The sequence below is a fragment of the Schistocerca piceifrons genome, chromosome 3 (assembly GCF_021461385.2).
Source record: "Schistocerca piceifrons isolate TAMUIC-IGC-003096 chromosome 3, iqSchPice1.1, whole genome shotgun sequence".
Lineage (NCBI taxonomy): Eukaryota > Metazoa > Arthropoda > Insecta > Orthoptera > Acrididae > Schistocerca > Schistocerca piceifrons.
The window spans coordinates 620357594-620379522 of record NC_060140.1 but is presented as its reverse complement, the minus strand read 5'-3'; the positions used below and the strand labels follow the sequence as shown (position 1 = coordinate 620379522).

Below are 21929 nucleotides of genomic sequence, written 5' to 3'. Positions count from 1 at the left end.
CAGTTCAAATCCTTGTTCGGGCATCGAGATTTAAGTTTTCCGTCCTTTACGGTCACGGTCGATTTCTTTCCTTATTATTACGAATCATTAAATTCTAGTCTCCCTTCTTCTGTCTCACACATTATAGTTTGGCGTTGGTGACGGTGAAGATGATTATGACAACGATGATGATGACGACGACATTTGAATAAGTCCTATTGTCTAAGTTGCTGTTTCTTAATATGTCTCCATGGTCACTTTGCTCAAAATTCTAAACAAAGCCTTATGCTTATTCTCTGCCACCGAAGAAGGACGGCATCCCCACTTTTGAGAAAATCCTTTTTTCTTGAGTCATCAGTCTTCTGACTGGCTGATGCGGTCTGTCACGAATTCCCCTCCTGTGCCAACCTTTTCATCTCCGAGTAGCACCTGCAACCTATGTCCTCAATTATTTGCTAGTTTTATCCCAGTCTCTATCTCCCTCTACAGTTTTTATTCTCTACAGCTCCTTCTAGTAACATGGAAATTATTCTCTGATGTCTTAACAGATGTCCTATCATCCTGTACCTTCTTCTTGCCAGTGTTTTTCAAATATTCTTTTCTTCGCCGATTCAGCGGAGAGCTTCCTCATTCCTTATTTTATCAGTCCATCTAATTTTCAACATTCTTCTGTAGCACCACATCTCAAATGATTCTATCCTCTTCTGTTGCGGTTTTCCCACAGACCACGTTTCACTGCCACACAATGCTGTGCTCCAAACGTACAGTCTCAGAAATTTCTTCCTCAGAGTAAGACGTATGTTTGATGTTAATGGACTTCTCTTGGCCAGGAATGCCCTTTTTGACAGTGCTAGTCTGCTTTTTATGTCCTCCTTGCTCCGTACGCCATTGGTTATTTTGCTACCAAGTTAGCAGAATTCCTTAATTTCGTGATCACCAGTTATAATGTTAAGTTTCTCACTATTTTCATTCCTGCTATTTCTTATTACTTTCCTACTTCTCCAGTTTACTCTCAGTCCATATTCTGTACTCATTAAACTGTTCAAGACCATTCAAAGTTCCTGTAGTTCTTCTTCACTTTCACTGAGGATAGAAATGTCATCAGCGAATCTTAGGATTGATATCCTTTCACCTTGAATTCTAATCCCACTCTTGAACCTCTTTTTTAATTTCTATCATAGCCCCCTTGACATACAGACTGAACAGCAGGGGCGAAGACTACCCTTTTTAAGGGGGATAGGACGCCAAACGGGTCGACTTGGAGCAGGAGAGGCATCACAGGACATTTTAATTTCCAGTGTCTATACTTTTGCAAATAAATTCATCAAACTTTGCCTGCATCCCCAGGAAGGATTCAGGATGTACACCGATTGCCATGGAAGTTCGAAAACATAACAAAATAAATTTTTTTAGGTGCGAAATTTCATCATTTTTTCACTTACTAATGGCTGCATTTGTTGCTATAGGTACACTTTTCTTCATAAGTTAGAGAGATTCTTCGATGAATTTTGCACAGCATACATACCATAGTCATAGGTGTATGAAACTCTAGAATTTATTTAATTTATGAAAAAACTTCATCTTTAGAAAAAACACAAATTTTATAGTTAATTACCTCAATTTTTACCACAGTTTTTAATAGATTTGAAAAATTCTAGAGTTTCATACACCTTTAAGTATGGTTTGTATGCTGTGCAAAATTCATCGAAGAATCTCTCTTACTTATGAAGAAAAGTGTACCTACAGCAACAAATGCTGTCATTAGTAAGTGAAAAAATGAAGAAATTCACATGTAAAAAAAATTATTTCATGTTTTCGAACTTCCACTGCTAAGAGTGTGAATTCTGAATCCTTCCTGGTCATGCTGACAAAGTTTTATGAATTTGTTTGTAAAAGTATAGATAGCGGAAATTAAAATGTTCAGTGGTGCATCTCCTGCTCCAAGTCGGCCCGTTTGACGTCCTACCCCCCTTAATCCGTGCAGTTCGTACTTGGTCTTCCACTCTCACTATTCTCCGTTGGTTCTTGTACATATTTTATATTTGGTAGTAAACCTTTCGGGATGTGAGGTCGTGGCCCAAGAGGCGCAGTCCTGCCGACTGTCGGCTAGACTGAGTGGAGGAGTGCCTCTGAGGATGTCCGCCCCAGTTCTGGAAGAAACGTCAGTAACGTAAGTGTTACTTGGACCACGACCCCACATTCCGAAAGGTTTACTAGCAGCTATGTCATCCGGTCGTGAAAGCCTTCATTCTATGATCATATTTTATATTACCTGTCTTTCCCTGCAGCTGAAACGTCCCCTTAGAAAAATTATACATGACTGTGCTTAAACTGACACACAATATTTTTTAGCGCAACGCAATCTGACTTTCAATAATCCCTACAAAAGAATGGCCCTGACTAAGATTAACCTATACCTTTCAGAAATCACTTACCTCACAAAAATCTTAGTTACTCGAACTACTGCAATACAGCGAGCGCCACTACTGCCAGCTAAATAAAAGATTCTAACTACCGAAGGCAGTAACTACTGATAGGCATAGTTAGCAAATGAAAGATTTTGATAGAGAACAAACAATGTATTTACCTTAATAGTGTTCAAAAGTCATTATATATATATATATATATATATATATATATATATATATATATATATATATATCAGTTCATGACATCCAATCTTACAAATTTACTGTCTCTGTCCAGATCATCCGCTCTCAAAAATCCGCCATCTCACTTCCCCACATCCACCACCGCGGGCGGCTCACCTCCAACTGCGCAACGCTACGCGTTGTTAACAGCCAACTGTCCAACACTATAATAGCCAACAACAATGCAAACCAGCCACAGACTGCACACAGCACAGCCAGTGATTTTCATACAGGGTGCTACGTGGCACCAATATAAGAAACCTAAACAGCCTGCTTACACAACTTACAACCTATTTTCCTCAGTATATCGAATATCTTGCACCATTTTACATTGTCGAACGCTTTTTCCAGATCGACAAATCCTACGATCGTGTCTTCATTTTTCTTCGGTCTTGCTTCCGTTATCATCTGCAACGTCGGAACTAGGACTGTTGATATTTTCAAAAATGTCGGGAATCCGATATATCGATATTTGAAAATATATCATCATAAGTCCTCGATAAGATGGAAAAAGTATCGAATATCGATACGTCGATGGAGAAAATATCTATGTACTGGCCTATATAAAGATCGGCTGCACATTGTAATCGTACCGCTGGTTTTAGGGCTGTATATTTAAGTACTGAGTTCTTATTAGATATTCTGTACATCAATAAGCTGGCAGCATGCGTATCCTCCTTAGAGCAAGGATTTGACGATAACCACTTTGTTGGCAATGGTAACTGCATTTAAGTGACACAATAAAAGTTGTCCGATGTGTCCATCATTTGGTTTCGTCACATATCGGATCTGTACAGAACCCTTCATGTCGACTTCCCTGTTTTCTCATTTCTGCGAACACCAGCGACCTACCAACTGTAGTGTCAAAACTGCGGGGTGATGTTAAACATTGAAGTTTCTGTTGGTAGCGCCGACCGCCGATTACATCCAGCATTTTCCCTCAGACGTCTCCACCAACCATAAGGACCAATCTTGTCATTTAGAGTTTTGTTCTTTATTTTCAGCAACTGTTTCTGAAGAATGCCGAAGTGAAGAAATAGCACATTAGTGAAATTGAAAATTGTTTTGAAACGCAACTGGTGTGGTATTTCCTCACATCGGATTCTTTTTATTCCATTCACTCCGCTACCCCCCTCCCCCTACCCCCCCCACCCCCACCCAGTGCAACAATAAGTAGTAAGACTCCTTCGCACTGTTAAAACTAAATTTTGTTTTACTACAACTTCAAAAGAACAATTTCAAATATTTACCGAAAATTGTGAAAAAAATATAATATGAAATAAAAATATCGCCATCCGATATTGCCATTTTGATATCGATATCTCGGTGAAAGAAATATCGCGGCTATATACCGATATTTTTTGGGGAATGTATCGCAATATCGATACTGTATCAACGGCCCTAGTCGGAACTGCCTCTATGGTGCTTTTACCTTTCCTAAAGCCAAACTGATCGTCATGTAACAGATCCCCAGTTTCCTTTTCCATTCTTCTGTATGTTATTCTTGTCAGCAACTTCGATGCATGAGCTGTTGAGTTGATTGTGCGATAATTCTTGCACTTTTCGGCTCTTGCAGTGTGGGGAATTGTGTGGATGGTGTTTTTCGAAAGTCTGGTGATATATCACCAGTCTCATACATTCTTCACCCTAACGTGAACCAACGTAAATAACCTTTTTGTTGACACTTGACCCAATAATTTTAGAAACTGCGATGGAATGTTTTCTATCCCTTCTGCCATATTTGATTTTAAGTCTTCCAGAGCTCTTCTAAATTCTAACACTCGATCCACTATCTCTAACCCATCGCCTCCCGTTTATTCTATCACGTCATCGGGTAAGTCCTCTCCCTCGTGCATATTTTCAATAAACTCTTTCCATTTACGCGCCCTCTCCTCTGCATTTACCAGTGGAATTCCTATTGTATTCTTAATTTTATCGCCTTTGCTTTTAATTTCAGCGAAGACTGTTTTGACTTTTTCTGTATGCTGAGTTAGTCCCTCCGACAATCGTTTCCCCTTCGATTTCTTCATATTTTCGTGTAGCTATCTCTTCTTACAAGGGAACCTCCCCATCGCACCCCCCTCAGATTTAGTTATAAGTTGGCACAGTGGATAGGCCTTGAAAAACGGAACACAGGTCAATAGAGAAAACAGGAAGAAGTTGTGTGGAACTACGAAAAGAATAAGCAAAATATACAAACTGAGTAGTCCATGCGCAACATATGCAACATCAAGGAGAACATGAGCTACGAGCGCCGTGGTCCCGTGGTTAACGTGAGCAGCTGTGAAACGAGAGATCATTGGTTCAAGTCTTCCCTCGAGTAAAAATTTTATTTTCGCAAAGTTATGATCTGTTCGTTCGTTTGTTGACGTCTCTGTTCACTGTAATAAATTTAGTGTCTGTTTTGCGACTGCACCGCAAAACCGTGCGATTAGTAGGCGAAAGGACGTGCCTCTCCAATGAGAACCGAAAACATTTGATCGCAAGGTCATAGATCAACCGATTCCTCCACAGGAAAACACGTCTGATATATTATATACGACACTGGCGACGGCATGTGCGTCAGACGACAGGAATATGTTGTCGACCCACCTAACTTGTACACTTGGCGAACGGGTAAAAAGATTCTTCTACCTTGCCCGATTTAGGTTTTCTTGTGGATGCGATAATCACTCCCAAAAAAGTGATTAAAACATAAGAATTTGCCACATAAACTGCAACAAATGAATGCAACAGTTTCACAGTCGCACAGTTTTCCCTGTGCTCTGTCAAAACATATGTTTTCAACGTTTTCAAATTTTTCCGTGTGTAGACCGTCAAATCCTGCGTATGTCCAAGCAAATCTGAACATGTCCTGGAATTTTGGAGAGCGAAGTTGATTACGTGTCAGTGCCTGAACTTTGATAACTGTCTGAAAATAAAAAATTAAACTTTTTACTCGAGGGAAGACTTGAACCGAGAACCTTTCGTTCCGCAGCTGCTCACGCTAACCACGGGACCACGGCGCCCATAACGCACTATAACCTTGATATTGCATATATTGCGCATCACTACTCAGTTTGTATATTTTGCTTATTTTTTTTCATAGTTCCACACAACTTCTTCCTGTTTTCTCGATTGATCTGTGTTCAGTTTTTCAAGGCCTATCCACTGTGCCAACTTGTAACTAAATCTGAGGGGGGTGCGATGGGGATGTTCCCTTGTTAGCTTCCTCAAACTTCTTATTTATTTCATTCCTAAATGACTTGAATTTCTGAATTTCCCTGAACACTTTTGTACTTCCTTCTTTCAACTGAAGTATTTCTTCTGTTACCCACGTTTTCTTCTCAGCTGCCTTCCTTGTACCTAAACTTTTCTCTCTACTTTTTCTGATTGGCATTCATCTTCAACTGAACTGCCTACTGAGATATTCATTATCGCAGTATCTATAGCCTCAGATAACTTCAAGCGTATCTCTTCATTCCTTATTGTATCTTATTCCGTAGTACTTTCTTAGAAAATTCTACCACTCCGAATGGTCTGGATGGAATCTGAGAAGCCTAACACGCCAATTTAGAACTGATAGAAATATGCCGTAGCTTTTCAATTGTGGTACACCCCATGTCGAACTCTTAAGGGCGTCGGCATGCGCTATACTACATTTGATTCAGTATGATTCGAAGTATTCAGTTCTGACTATTACTGAATTCCTGGGTGGAATGCTGGATTGCTGGATGAGCTGGCACGAATGAGTCCTAAATGCCATTTTGCATGTATCGCAAGGGACTAATGTACTAGCGAAGGTTCGTCCAGCATTAAACTAATGTCCTTAGCTACTCTCATCAGGAGAAGTAGGTCTGGAATTCTACGGGACGAAGAGTGGAATGTTGAATCCCTTAATCGTGCATGTCAGAGTACGTGAGAAGAGATATGGAAAGTAGCCGCAGTGGGAATCAGTGAAGCGCAGAAGAACAGTAATTCTGGTCTAGCGAGTAACAGGTTATCAATAGAAAATAAAAGAGGACTTACGTTGGAGTAGCTGTAGCACTGAATAAGGAGAGGAAATCTGAATGGCCTACTGTCAACAGCACAGTTAAGGCATTATCATAGGCAAGATCGACAAAAAGCCACAGCGACACATGCAGTTTACTAGCTCTGTAGGTGAGGAAGAGTTTGAAAAAAAAAGATGAAATAAGTTTTTCAGTAGATTATGGGAAATGAATATTTCTGATGGAACGGTGGAATTCAGTAGCAGCAAAAGAAGACTATAAAAAGTAGTAGGTGATGGACAGGTAAAAAGAAGTGAAAGACAAAATTTGGCACGAAGCACAATTTATTCATTGATATAACTTGGTTTAAGAAGTTTTAAGATTTGTGAAACCTCGTTTCTTGGAGGAATATAGAGAATAAAGTATGAATGGAAATTAATAGTTTTAAAGTATGATTGAGGAATCAGATTCGTGCCCATTTCCCTCACTTATTTAATTCATATTAGCTCATTCATGTTAGCTCATTCTCGGGCCATTATCGTTCTGAAGTCAAGATTTCATGATAGCACTGTATAGCACGCCAGTGTTGGTGTTCCGACATCCCAGAAACACCCAGAAAAGATCTTAATCATTAAGTAGGAATCTTTTGCGTTTCCCACGCACGTGCACTGCTGGCTACTGCTCCATACAGTACACGCCCGGTTTTATGCCAACACGTCCGAATCTCCAGGAAGTTGTATTTTTGCACAATTACCAGCTCCCTTTCCCTCGGAATCCTGTCGCGTAAGCTTTACGCGCAGATAATTCCCTTATCCTTGTTGTTAGTCGAGGCTTATTTCGAAACTTGATTCAGTTGCTCAGGAACAAAGCTATTCTTCCGTTCTTAATAACTACTGAGTATTGATATTTCACTTAGAAGTTTATGTTAATTCCTAAATAACCTAATGTGTCAACATGAGAGGTACTAGCTAACCTTTGTGTTTATAAGCATTTATAAACTAGGTACAATAAAAGAATTGAATTTAAAGCAACAGATAGTTAGGTGTCGTTATTTGCTTGTAGAGATATGATTTTACTCTTTGTATGTTTTATCCATACGTAATGTTGATTTTTTGAAACCATTTACCTTATTAGGCATCAACAGCACACTCATCTGCAGATTCTCTCGCTCTTGCGACAGAGGAAACGACGAAACTAGAATCGAAACCCGACAGGTTGTATACGGGTATGGACCTGGAGACACCGTGAGGCTTCAGGTAGATTATACAGTGGTAAGACAGACATTTTGCAACCAGTCTGTCAACTGCAGTGCAAAACAAATGTGAACTCTGACCATAACCATAATATGGTAATTATAAAATGAAGAAAAACTGCAGAAATGTAGAGAGTTCAGCAGATAAAGCCTAGATAAGTTGAAAGAACAATTACTGAGAGTTTCAAAAAGAGCATTAGTCAGCGACTAACTGAAATTTTGAAAAGAAGTCAACAGTACATTAATACGTCCTTTTGAGAGTTGAAATAGTAAAGACAGCAGCGGAGCAACTCGGCAGAAAGGCAGGAAGCGATATAAATTCTTGGATAACGCACAAGACATTGAATTTAATTGACGGCAGCTTCCTACAAAGCATGAAAAAGGGTGTACACACCTCTAAAACTGAGATTGTCAGACTCTGGAAAGTAGCAAAGCACGAAGAGCTGGAGTGGAAATGCAAAACTGCAGAAACACGGATGACTGTGGAAAATGTATGGAAGCCTCGTATAGTCTAATTACTTAAACCTCAGAAGAAAAGCGAAGCAGCGGTATGAACGTGAAGAGCTCACGTGGAAAGCCATTAGTTAACGCAGAAGAGAAGGCCGAAGGCCGAAAGATGGAGTGAGAGAGGAAGAAAACTGAAAACAATGGAAGAAAGAAGTGGATGACTGTGAGATGAAGTGTGCGACACTGCCAGAATAGTTTGATAGCCTTAACTTTTTTACTAGGCTAAATACCCTCACACTTCAACAAGACTGAAGTGATCGCAATACCAAAGAAAGCAGAGTATGAGAGATAAAGGTATTACCGGACCAGCAGCTTGATAAGCCGTGTGCAAAATATTATCGGGAATTATCTAGTGAAGAATGGCAACTGCACTAGAAGGCAACCTGGGGCAAGATCTATTTGGGTTCTGGAGAGATGTGGGAACATGTCGGGGAATACTGACCCTACAATTATTCCTGAAAGAGATTTTGAAAATCTACATTTATAGCATTTGTAGATTTAGAATAAGCTTTTGACATAGTTGACTGGAATATATTGTTTGAAATTATGTAGTTATGAGGGATAAGATACGGAGAGCGAATGGGTATCAACAACTGTTACATAAACCAGACAGCAGTATAAAAGTAGAAGATCATGAAAGGAAGTTGGAACTTGGGAAGGGAGTGAGAATGGGTTCTAGCTTATCCCCCAAATATCTATCTAAATAGCTGAAAGAATACAGAAACCCAGGAGAGCTGTGGAAAAAGATTAAAGTTCAAGGAGAAGAAATAAAGTTTTTAAGCTTTTCCGTTGACACTGTAATTCTCTTAGAGATGCATCAGCTTGGGAGATCATTTGGAGGGAAAGGATAATCTCTTGAAAAGTTGTTATAAGATGAATATCAAGAAAAATAAACAACGGTAACAAATTTTAATCGAATTTAATTAGATCATGCTGAGAGAGTTAAATTAGGAAATGAGACACTAGAAGTTGTAGACGAGCTTTGCTCTTTGGGTAACAAAATAATTAACGATGACAGAAACAAAGAGTGTAGAAATACGGACGTACAATAGCAAGAAAAGCTGATACGAAAAAAATGTAATACGTTAACATGTAATATAAAGTCAAATATTTGGAAGTCTTTTATCGAAGTATATGTGTGGTCTGCAGCCATATATGGGAGTGGAATGTGGATGATAAACTTTAGACAGGAGGAAATTAGAAGCTTTTCAAATGTGCTAAAGAGGAATTTTAAAGGTTGGGTAGTTAGATTGGATAACTAATGAACGGAATGAATCGAATGAAAGAGTAAAGAATTTAATGGTAAGGTAAAAGAAGGGATAAGTTGAAAGGGAACATTATGAGGCATGCTGTAGAAGGATAAAACTCTTAAAGTGACACCAGGGCTACAATTCCAATGTATGCGGATTAGACCGACATGAAGACGCCTGAACAGCTTAGACTAGTGTCCAGATGTGCTTCACGCAAACCATCTCGCTCAATCAATGGCAAACTTGGTTACCTGCGCATCACCGCTACGACAATCCCACTGAGGCTCTGTGGCACAGTGTGCCATTTTTGAGGCTAAGGCACCAGCACTTCACGCATCTACCAAGGATTAAACGATTTCGTGATAATCATCCATGTTTTCCAGATCAAGTGTTACCACGGAAGAACTCAGCTGGATTTAATAAGTATTTTCTAATCAAAGAATTCGCCATGTTATTGATTTCCCAGTAACGTAAATCCGTAAGTTACAATTGACCCTGACATCAGGCTGCCACTTAACGATGTTGTTTTCAAAAAACCCTACATTTTGCCTTCTTTGTTGAGACGAGAAATGTGGCATAACAATGAAACTTCAGGGAGAACAAATGAAGACTTTGAAGAGTGGGTCCCACAGACTCACTGTAATGACCGACTGTAATCATTACGCTTATGTCTGTTAAAATATTTATTGCTATTGAAACTTAAACAGTTTGTCATTTTCAAGCCCTATGATGTATTGCTTGAAAAGTTGTTATATGATGAATACCAAGAAAAATCAAACAATATGTAAAGAATTTTAGTAGAATTCAAACAGTTTAGGCTGAGGCAGTTAAATTAGGGATGGGAGACGAGTTTTGTTCTTTGGGCAACAAAAAATTAACGATGACAGTAGTAAAGAGGATATGAAACGGAGGCCTGTAGTACCATGAAAAGCTTTAATGAAAAAGCAACTCTGCATGAGTGTGCACTGACCTCATATGTGAAAAATGAATCACAGAAAAGTAACCTGTCAGTTAACTATGGCCATAGTGTCTAAGTGTATGCACTGTGACTATTATGAAAAAATATTGGGCGTATCACTTAGTAAATAACCATAATTTGACCATTGACCTCATCACTCATATTTATAATCACAATTTACTCTTGCTTCACTCAACCCCTCCTGCCCAGTGAATTCATTATGTTTTATTGAATTTATTCAAACTGCAATTTTATACACAGTCGTACATAATTTTATTGGTTTAAGTGTTAGTACTACTGCTATAAACTCGGAAAAATTCTTGATATTAAAAATATAATTCTTATCAGTAATATATTTTTCATATATAGTTTAGGAGTTAAATCGCATTATAAGGTTTGTACAGAATAGATGAGGTCAGGTTAAATGAGATTATGTTAGGTGAAAATGGGGCCAGAACTTCTAAACCTGTTTATTTATGAATGAAGGTTAAATGTTTACAGACAACGTCAATTAGTTTCTATCATTTCAAGACACATGGAGCACTGTACACAAGATTGCTCTTAGGTGATAAATTGAAATAACTTAAATTCCTCTTCAGTTATGAATCCTATTAAATAGAGTCTATGAATGTGTGTTTCCTACTACAAACTATCATTGTAAAAAATAAATACATATTTAAACTTCATTTAACATTTTAGTCAGTTTACGTTTGCCATACTCGTTCAGTCATTTACCATTCATACTGGAAATGGACAAAAGATGTGAGTATTCAAACATTTAGTTCATCTTTTGTTTACGCAATACTGGGAGGCAACAAACTCGTCGCACTACCCCACAGTGACAAAAATGCGAACATTATGTTAGTTTATGATGCCACAGGTTCCGCTCCTTGTAAAATGAGTTACGTGATCAAACCGACGTGTTGAAGGATAGGATTTTCAATCCACTCTGCCATGTCTTTACCCATTATGTCTATATTCTCCTTCATATTTAAACCATTTTAAAAATGAAGATAATCATAAGGTTTCATGGACTGCATGGTCTTAGGAACGACAATATATCTGCGTACATTATGTGATTTCTCAGCATCTGTCAACGTTTTCCATACCTGATATTGCATTATGTACAAGAACACTATGTGAGAAATACTACCTCATTCTGTTTTCTAGAGGAAGAAATCGTATTGAGCAAACAGAAACTGTGGAATAATATTTTTGCGTTTCTTCTTCATTTGTTTTAACTAACAGTTTACTGTGTATTATCAGTTACAAAAATGTTTCAGGTATTTCTCATGGCGACGATTTACTTTACTTATTCTCAAATACAAGCATCTTGCCAATACCTGCTGAGAGGCCAAAAGAGGATAACGAAATGGCAAAAATCATGACTAAACTGTGGACGGACTTCGTGAAACGTGGGTAAGTACTCAAAATTTGTCATGGAAGCCTCTTGCTCTGTATAGTGGCTGCAGACTTTGTTCTGATCTCTCTGACACTGTTTTTGAAGTTCTCTCTTCTCTCATACGCAATGATGTTTCTCATAGCACCTCTGCTGATCGGGAATGTGTTTGAACATTCCCTAGAATTTCTTTCTCTCTTTTTTTGGGTCATCAGTCTTCTAACTGGGTTTAATATGGCTCATCACTAATTCTTTTCCTGTGCTGGCCTCTTCATCTCAGAGTAGCACAAACACTCAACGTCTTGAACTATTCTTCGACATTTTACAGAATCAATAAAGCTTTTACACTCTACAACTCCATCAATTAACGTGGATGTCTCAACACATGTCTTGTCGTCCTGGCTCTCCCATCCATTTCCACACAGTGCTGCACTCAAACGCACATTCTCAGAAATTTCTTCCTCAAATTAAGACCAACATTTCATGTTAGTAGACTTGTTTGGGCTGGGAAAGGCCTCCTTGACTGTTTTACTTTTTATGTCCTCTTTGGTTCTTTTACTTCGAAGATAGCACATTTCCTTCATTTCATGTACTTAGTGGCTTCTAGTTTTAATATTAAGTTTATCGCTAACTTCATTTCTATTACTCCTCATTAAAGGATTCCATATTGCAGTGGACAGCTGTTTCCATAATACCTTGGCTGATTAACGTTCCTTTATTATTACGTCTAGTACGTCATGTTTCGCACCTCACCCTCATTTTACAGCACATTTGCCGGAACAAGAGGACGTATGTAACATGACGGTCAGACCTCATTCCTGTACAGACAGTTATCAATAAAATACCGACTATGAGATACCTATGGCTATCACCTACATCTCCAAATAGCATTTGTCAATTGCGATATTGTCTAACGTACATTGGATAAGAGTTGAAGGGTCACTTTTTTTAAACTCTATGATCTCCCCCCTTTGCTATGCAGCAGTGATTTGCTGTAAGGTGCGTACAACTTTCCTCTGTTATGATGCAAAAGTGTGGCGCCCTGTAACGTCTCCCTCGGACTGGGCATTGCTTCAAAAAGTAAGGGTTAATGCCGTCGGAAAAAAGGAAAGGCACACCTCAGAAGTTCATATGAGGTGCAAGGTGGGTTAAAGATGTTCGATTGACACCAAATTTCACCTCAGTTACACCCAACATTAACATGGGCGGGCGGCAAGCAGGTGCCAGAGCGGCAGTATAGTACGAGTATTACGCAGCAGAAGGGTGTCGAGGGCTGCTTGCCCACAGGCAGCTAGGAATCGGTCACGATTTGTCACTGTACAGGTACTTTTTAAAGTGTCCAAAGTAGGAGCACGGGTAGCGCAGAGGGTATTGCTATACTGGATACTCTTAGAAGGACCTTTTACCCTTTTGTTTACACATGTTTCAATGTTGCCGCCCCTGCTATCACTCTACTGATGGTGCGAAACAGCAGAGCTGAAAAAGCATAAACACCCTATGCTGCTTCGGATCACGTTCAAATTTTGTCGAATGTTTTTGAACAGTCCCTTGTGTCTCCACCCCGTATACCAGAGCAAAATTTGTTCGAGGGTGAGGTCGCAGGGCGCTTCTGCATTGCACCATTAAAGAGGAAGGCTGTTGGCACCTTTGAGCCAAATTTCTAACTTCTTCTTTGGAGTGACGGTAAATGATGTGGTTCCGAAAAGGTGACCCTTTAATTCTTTTGCACAGCGTATTTGTGCTATAAAGCTTTTATGCAAGGGTATTTGTCCAACTGCAGCCGCTGAGGTGATAATATTCCTTATGCCATCTGACATTCTTATAATCCCAGGTATGATTGTACCTTTTATAGATGTTCACTCCATTTAAACTGAACTGCCTATCGCGGTATTCATTGCAACTGCTGCCTTGGAGAACTTCAAACACACCACACCATGCCTCCGTCCTTCGGTAACCGACTTCTTTCCACATTTATTCCTCCGGGCAATTATTTTAAAATTCAGTCTACTCGTCATCATTACTAAATTGTGATCTGAGTCTATATCTGCTTGTGGGTATGCCTTAAAGTCCAAAGTCCGATTTCGGAACATAAACCAGCTGGTATCTTTCAGTGTCTCCAGGGCTATTCCAAAAATATCTCCTCCTCTTGTGGCTCCTGAACAATGTATTCGCTATTACTAGCTGACATTTATTGTCGAAATCAATTAGTCTTTCTCTCCTTTCGGTCCTATTACCGAGCCCATAACCTCCAGTAATTCTATTCCTTCCAATACTACAGTGTTCCAGTCATCCATGATGATTAGATTTTCATTTTCCTTTACATAATGAATTACAAGTTCAATATCTTCATATACTTTCTTTAACTTTTCATCTTCTGCTTGTGTTGTCAGCATGTTTATGTGAATTATCTTTGTTGGCGTTGAATTCCTGCCGATTCTGATGAGAACAGCCCCATCACTGAACTGTTCACTGTGATTCACTCTGGGCCCTACCTTATTATTCATGATGACTCTTACTCTTGTTACAACATAATCTGCTGCTACTGATATTACTGGATATTGGTCTGTCCGGGAACGCTTGTGTTCTTTCCATTTCACTTCATTGATCCCCACTATAACTAGACTGAAGCGTTGCATTTCCCTTTTTATATTTGCTATCTTCCATACTACACTTAATATTTTGACTTCGACGCTCCGACTCTCGCAATATTACCCTTTCGGTAGTTATTCACTGTTTTTCTCATAATTACGTCCCCATTGTCTGCCCCTCCCACAGGCCCAAATGGGGAATAATCTTAATTTTTTTCCAATGGAGTGATCATCACGACAATTTTACAATTTTTCAATTACAGGAGACATATATGCGGATACACGTAACGAGTATGTGTCTTTAATGCAGTGGTTTCCATTTCCTTATGCACCCTCATGTTATTGACTATTGATGATTCTTCCGTCTTTCAGGAGCAGTTTCCCACCCAAAGTTCTAAAGAATGTCCTGAACCTCTGTCCACTCCTCCGCGCTCGTTGACAAGGCCATTGGCATAACGAAATTGAGTACTTCGATGATTTTGCTTACCATTGCTGATCATTTTTACTCAAAATTTAACCAATGGCTGGGTATCGAACCCGGACCGAGGAAGTTTTTACTTTATATAGTTCATGATTATCGACTTACATGACAAAACAGCAGATGAATGTAGGATTTTTTCGCGTACAAACAAAATACATTGACTCTTAACGTATAATTATGAAATACGGTTCTGCTTTGAGCAAATACAATTTCTTCAAATTTAAATTCTGCCTAACATGTAACTTTATATCCTATAGAATGACTCTTAGTTGTGTATCACGTTTGGCCTACTTTTTATTCCAGTTGCTAGGTATACTGAGCTTTTTCAAAATGTGCAGGTAGTTCAGGTGCAGAGAACTGTTCAATGATTCCGAGAAGAATATTGACTGTTTTTTCTATTGCAGATCTAAGAAGTTTAATTACAACAATACTATGCTCTGCAGAACGTGCGAACTCTTCATGTCATACATTAAAGTGGTAACGAATAAAATATATTCAGAACATCAGTGGTGTCAAGACTAAAAAAAGGTACAAAGATTACGGTCTGGTGTATCGTGGATGAAAGAGTCATTAAAAAGGAGCTCAAGATTGGATCTTCCGAGGACAGGACAAGAATTAGATTATATTTTTCCTAAAGAAACCAGTCTCAGCATTCGCCTTAAGTGATTTAGCAAGCCCAGAGTCAGGGCGGCTGCTCAGGAATCCTAAAAAATTTGCGGACGATACGGTCTTGTCATTAACTATAAGCTGATTTTCTTGTGTGCAAGGCATATCCTGTAAGTGGCATTTGAGGAGGTGAATCAGATTGGGTTGGGTTATTTGGGGAAGGAGACCAGACAGAGAGGAAATCGGTCTCATCGGATTAGGGAAGGACGGGGAAGGAAGTCGGCGGTGCCCTTTCAAAGGAACCATCCCGGCATTTGCCTGAAGCTATTTAGGGAAATCACGGATAACCTAAATCAGGATGGCCGGACGCGGGATTGAACCGTCGTCCTCCTGAATGCGAGTCGAGTGTGCTAGCCACTGCGCCACCTCGATCGGTGTGGATCAGGTTCTGCATTACATCACACGGCAGATAATGTTCACCTCTGCGCGGAGAGACCACTGTTCTGCACCGTGGTTCCATCCGTATCTTATTCAGCATACACCACAGAGGGTAGGGGAGGTTATAGCCAACGGCAAGTTCTCCTTTTCAAAGGACTTTTCTAGCTTCGTTGTCAGTCTGTCCAATCTGTGGTTCTAATGGGCATCAACTAAAGTTCTTTGCAGGAAGTTTTTCCTTGATCGTAAACATCTCCCAACAGGCTGCGATGCCTTTATTGGATCAGCTTCCACCTTGCTCTCCACGTCCAGCGCAGTGTCTCTGCACAGAGGTATGTGCCGCCTCTTTGCCTGCGTTGGCTTCACGCATCCCGGTGCAAAACACACTGACATGCTTACTGCTTTGCTGGCTTATTTCAATGTGCACAGCCGTACTCAGCACCACCACCCATCCACTCACACAAACACACACACACATACACACACACACACAATGCCAAACCATACATCGGCAGTAGTCGTATATCAGTCCATCGCATTCAGCTCGTCAGGAACTTGATGGTGTTTCTCCTGGTAGAGACTTCAGCTGATGTTGATACAGAGTTGCTTGAATATCAGAGGAGTAACGCCTAGGAATTTGGGCTGTGCACAACGCTTTAATTATTAAACTTTGCATCTAAATTTACAGATATACCTCGCAAGCCACCTTACTGAACCACTACCAATCATTTGCCTTCATGTTCCACTCGAAAACAAAGTGAGGGAAAATTGACTATCCAAACGCTTCCTTATGAACTAAAAATTCTCTTATCTTCGTGGTCTTCACGCGAAATGTACGGTGGCGGCAGTCGAATTGTTCTGCAGTCAGCCTGAAATGCCGGTTCTCTAAATATTCTCAGTAGTGTCCCTCGAAAACAACGTCGCCTTCTCTCCAGGGATTCCCATTTGGGATACCAAAGCATCTTTGTAATACTTGCGTGTTGTTCGAATCTACCAGTAACAAATCTAGCAGGCCGTCTCAGAATAGCTTCGATGTGTTCCTTTAATCCGAACTGGTGCGGATCCCATATATACGAGCAAAATTCAACAACACGTCCCACTAGCGTCCTATGAAAGGTCGCCTTTGCAGATGGCTCACACATTCTTAAAATTCTCCTGAGAAACCGAAGTCGGCCATTCGCCTTCCGTACTACAGTCCTTACATGCTCGTCCCACTTCATAACGCTCTGCAACGTTACGCTTACATACTTAAGCAATATGACTGTCGAGCAGCACAGTTCTAATGTTTTTCTTATTGATCTGCATTAATTTACATTGTTCTACATTTTGAGCTAGCCGACACTCGCCATACCAACTAGAAATTTTGCCCAAGTCATCTTGTATCTTCCTATGGTCACTCAACGACGACTTCTTCCCGTACATCAGAGCATCAGCAGCAAACAGCCGCAGATTGCTGCTCACCCTGTTCACCAAATGAGTTATGTGTACAGAAAGTAATAGCCGTCCTGTCACACTTCGCTGCGGTACTGTTGACGATACCTCTGTCTGCTATGAACACTAGCCGTCGAGGACAACTTGCTAGGTTCTATTACTTAAGAAGCGATTGAGCCACTTTCATATCTTGGAACCTAATCTACGAGTATATGCTCGTGCCTTCGTTAACAGTCTACAGTGTGGCACCGTGTCAAATACGTTTCGGAAATCTAGGAATATGGAATCTGCCTGATGCCCTTCATTCACAGTTCGCAGTAGAATATGTGAGAAAAGGGCAAGTTCAGTTTCACACGAGCGATGCTTTCTAAATCGGTGCTAATCTGTGAACAGAAGCTTTTCTGTCTCAAGGAAATTAATTATATTCTAACTGAGAATATGTTCAAGAATTCTGCAGCAGTCCTATATTAAGGATATTGATCTATCATTTTTTGGGTCTGGGACTCTGGGCTGGGCGAGAGATTCGCGATGAATGCGCCATAAGTAAGTGGTCAGTGCTGTGGAGTACTCTTTTTAACCTGAATTCAGATTTCATTCGGACCTGGCGACGTATTTGTTTTCAACCCTTTCAGTTCTTTCTCTACGCCAGGGTTGCCTATTACTGTGTCGTCCATACGGGAATGTAACAATGGAAAATCCAGGATGGAACGTAACAATACCAGAGAAGGAAAGTTTCCTACTCACCATATAGCAGAGATGATGAGTCGCGATAGGCACAACAAAAAGATTCACAAAATTATAGCTTTCGGCCATTAAGGCCTTTGTCAGCAGTAGACACACACATTCACGTAAACGCAACTTGTACACACATTTGCAGTCTCAGAGAGCTGAAACCACACTGAGCTCTTTTTGTTGTACCTATCACGACTCACCGTATACTCTGTGTGATAGTCAAACAACGGTATGATTATACAATTCTCCTGTGTGAACGATTTCTTAAACGCGCAATGTAAAACTTCGATTCTCCTTTTTGTTATTTTCTGCTGCCATACCAGAATGATCAACGAATTAGTGGGTAGAAGCCTTAGACCTGCTTAGCAATTTTACATGGCACCGGCATTTTCTCGGGTTCTCGGCCAGATCTTTTGCTAAGGTACGACGGTGGTAGTTATTGTATGCTTCGCTCATAGATCTTTTTACAGATGCATGAATCTTTACTAACCTTTGCCTGTCGTCATTTGCATGGTATCTTTTGAACTGAGAGCCGAGAGTGCAATAGCCTTTGCTTCCTCAGCATTTTCCGAATTCTGTTGTTAAACCACCATAAATCTTTTCCACCCTTAATCCACTTACTAGGCACATATTTCTCCTGTAGACGATTTACAATCTATACAAACTTTGCCCATAATTTCCCTGTGTCCGTCATACAGGCCATAAGAAACTCTCGTCCCGCTTCACTGTTGCTGAGAAACGCAACCATTTGTCTCGGTGGGATTCAGTTTCAGATCGTTCCAGTCCATTACAGCGTTTGTGTCCGCTCCGCGACAAAATGTCTTCAGTATTTTTTTTACCTCTTGTAGTTTAACAAGTATTGTAAATAGTCAGAATAAGTTTTCAATAAATATTTGTTACCTCTTATACTTTAAAGTTTATCCTTTTACTCCAACTACCACACATTCTCATGTTAACTCCATGAGCGAAACCGGGTACGCCAGCTAGTTTCAGAATATTAATTACTCAGGTCAGGCCGAAATTCATATGGAATCTAACATTTCAATTCAAGTACGATAGTTTTCAGGAGACAAGATTCATTACAATGGGATGTTCAAAATTTTTAGCCTTTTTGTGTCCAGTATCGCTGGAATGTATTCTGACTATTTACAATACTTGTTAAACTATAAGAGGTAAGAAAATATTGAAAAGATATCCTGACTATTTAGAATACTTCGTTTGAACGCATAGGCCATGTGAAGTGCAGAAATCTTGTGGCATGGAATTTCTGTAGCATACAGTTACGGTATGATATTAAGGTTCGTAATTCCTCTATTTACGTACAGTTTTGCTATTTGTAGTAATTAATCTAACTACATAAAATAAGATCACTTGTTCATTAATTTGTCGCTCCATCAGTGCAAATTGTATATCACACCTGAGTAGCAGCGAAAAGCCAAATTTCAGAGGTTGCATGTGACATCTGTCGGACAGCAAAATCATGATTCATGTGACATCGACATCACTCCCCTCAGTTTACATGCTTTTTGTCCTGCAGTTGGTTTAATTTACAATAATTAGACGGAAAAATGTAAACATTCCTTTGTTAATAATACACTCCTGGAAATTGAAATAAGAACACCGTGAATTCATTGTCCCAGGAAGGGGAAACTTTATTGACACATTCCTGGGGTCAGATACATCACATGATCACACTGACAGAACCACAGGCACATAGACACAGGCAACAGAGCATGCACAATGTCGGCACTAGTACAGTGTATATCCACCTTTCGCAGCAATGCAGGCTGCTATTCTCCCATGGAGACGATCGTAGAGCTGCTGGATGTAGTCCTGTGGAACGGCTTGCCATGCCATTTCCACCTGGCGCCTCAGTTGGACCAGCGTTCGTGCTGGACGTGCAGACCGCGTGAGACGACGCTTCATCCAGTCCCAAACATGCTCAATGGGGGACAGATCCGGAGATCTTGCTGACCAGGGTAGTTGACTTACACCTTCTAGAGCACGTTGGGTGGCACAGGATACATGCGGACGTGCATTGTCCTGTTGGAACAGAAAGTTCCCTTGCCGGTCTAGGAATGGTAGAACGATGGGTCCGATGACGGTTTGGATGTACCGTGCACTATTCAGTGTCCCCTCGACGATCACCAGTGGTGTACGGCCAGTGTAGGAGATCGCTCCCCACACCATGATGCCGGGTGTTGGCCCTGTGTGCCTCGGTCGTATGCAGTCCTGATTGTGGCGCTCACCTGCACGGCGCCAAACACGCATACGACCATCATTGGCACCAAGGCAGAAGCGACTCTCATCGCTGAAGACGACACGTCTCCATTCGTCCCTCCATTCACGCCTGTCGCGACACCACTGGAGGCGGGCTGCACGATGTTGGGGCGTGAGCGGAAGACGGCCTAACGGTGTGCGGGACCGTAGCCCAGCTTCATGGAGACGGTTGCGAATGGTCCTCGCCGATACCCCAGGAGCAACAGTGTCCCTAATTTGCTGGGAAGTGGCGGTGCGGTCCCCTACGGCACTGCGTAGGATCCTACGGTCTTGGCGTGCATCCGTGCGTCGCTGCGGTCCGGTCCCAGGTCGACGGGCACGTGCACCTTCCGCCGGCCACTGGCGACAACATCGATGTACTGTGAAGACCTCACGCCCCACGTGTTGAGCAATTCGGCGGTACGTCCACCCGGCCTCCCGCATGCCCACTATACGTCCTCGCTCAAAGTCCGTCAACTCCACATACGGTTCACGTCCACGCTGTCGCGGCATGCTACCAGTGTTAAAGACTGCGATGGAGCTCCGTATGCCACGGCAAACTGGCTGACACTGACGGCGGCGGTGCACAAATGCTGCGCAGCTAGCGCCATTCGACGGCCAACACCGCGGTTCCTGGTGTGTCCGCTGTGCCGTGCGTGTGATCATTGCTTGTACAGCCCTCTCGCAGTGTCCGGAGCAAGTATGGTGGGTCTGACACACCGGTGTCAATGTGTTCTTTTTTCCATTTCCAGGAGTGTATAATCTGAATGTTTGATGTGTCTGAAATTGTTATAAATTCTTTGGTATGTATTATGAAATGTCATGTGTACCATCTTATTCCTTTGTGATTAAGTGAATGCTTCAAAACTGACACTTTTTTTCTTGTAGGAATCCAACGCCAACTGACGAATTGGTGCACTGGCCGAGAGTTACTTCAGATAGCGACCTAGAATATTTGGACATAGGCCAGACGTTGCAGGTTAAAAAAGGACTATTCCAAGAGCGAATAGACTTCTGGAGATCGCTGCCTGTCAGAGACACACAGCAACAAAGCAACGTCAGAGATGAGTTGTGACGTTAGTAATAACGGATGGACGACAATGATTGAATTTTCTTTGAAATATCCTTGCAAATTAAAAACGCCCGAGAAGACTTTGTTATTGTGTATTTGTGTTATTTCAAATAACTTTATTTTGTCAAAGAAACCTTTTTAAAACGATATCTCATGTGGTAGTGGAGAAGTACATCAGCTGCTTTTTACCACGCTATTATTCGCAGTATGAATGTTGCAATAAGCAAAAAAACAAATAATTCGAACTGTCAGACATATAATATCGCGGATAATTTTACAGAAAATATCACTTGAAACGTGACATCTCTCCTTATACCATGTCATTGCCTCTGCTGTGCAATGAGGTTACATGTCTTTTACG

General features: G+C 40.8%; 1 protein-coding gene across 1 annotated transcript in view; it reads left to right on the top strand.

Moving 5' to 3' along the window:
* The window catches only part of LOC124789397 (esterase FE4-like), an 82705-nt gene extending 61049 nt beyond the window's left edge, over positions 1 to 21656 (top strand). Inside the window, exons 9-10 of the mRNA XM_047256732.1 lie at positions 11849 to 11984; positions 21385 to 21656. Coding sequence (XP_047112688.1) covers positions 11849 to 11984; positions 21385 to 21571 — 323 coding nt within the window. The 3' untranslated portion in view covers positions 21572 to 21656. The remainder of the gene's footprint in view (positions 1 to 11848; positions 11985 to 21384) is intronic.
* Positions 21657 to 21929: the final 273 nt, after the last annotated feature.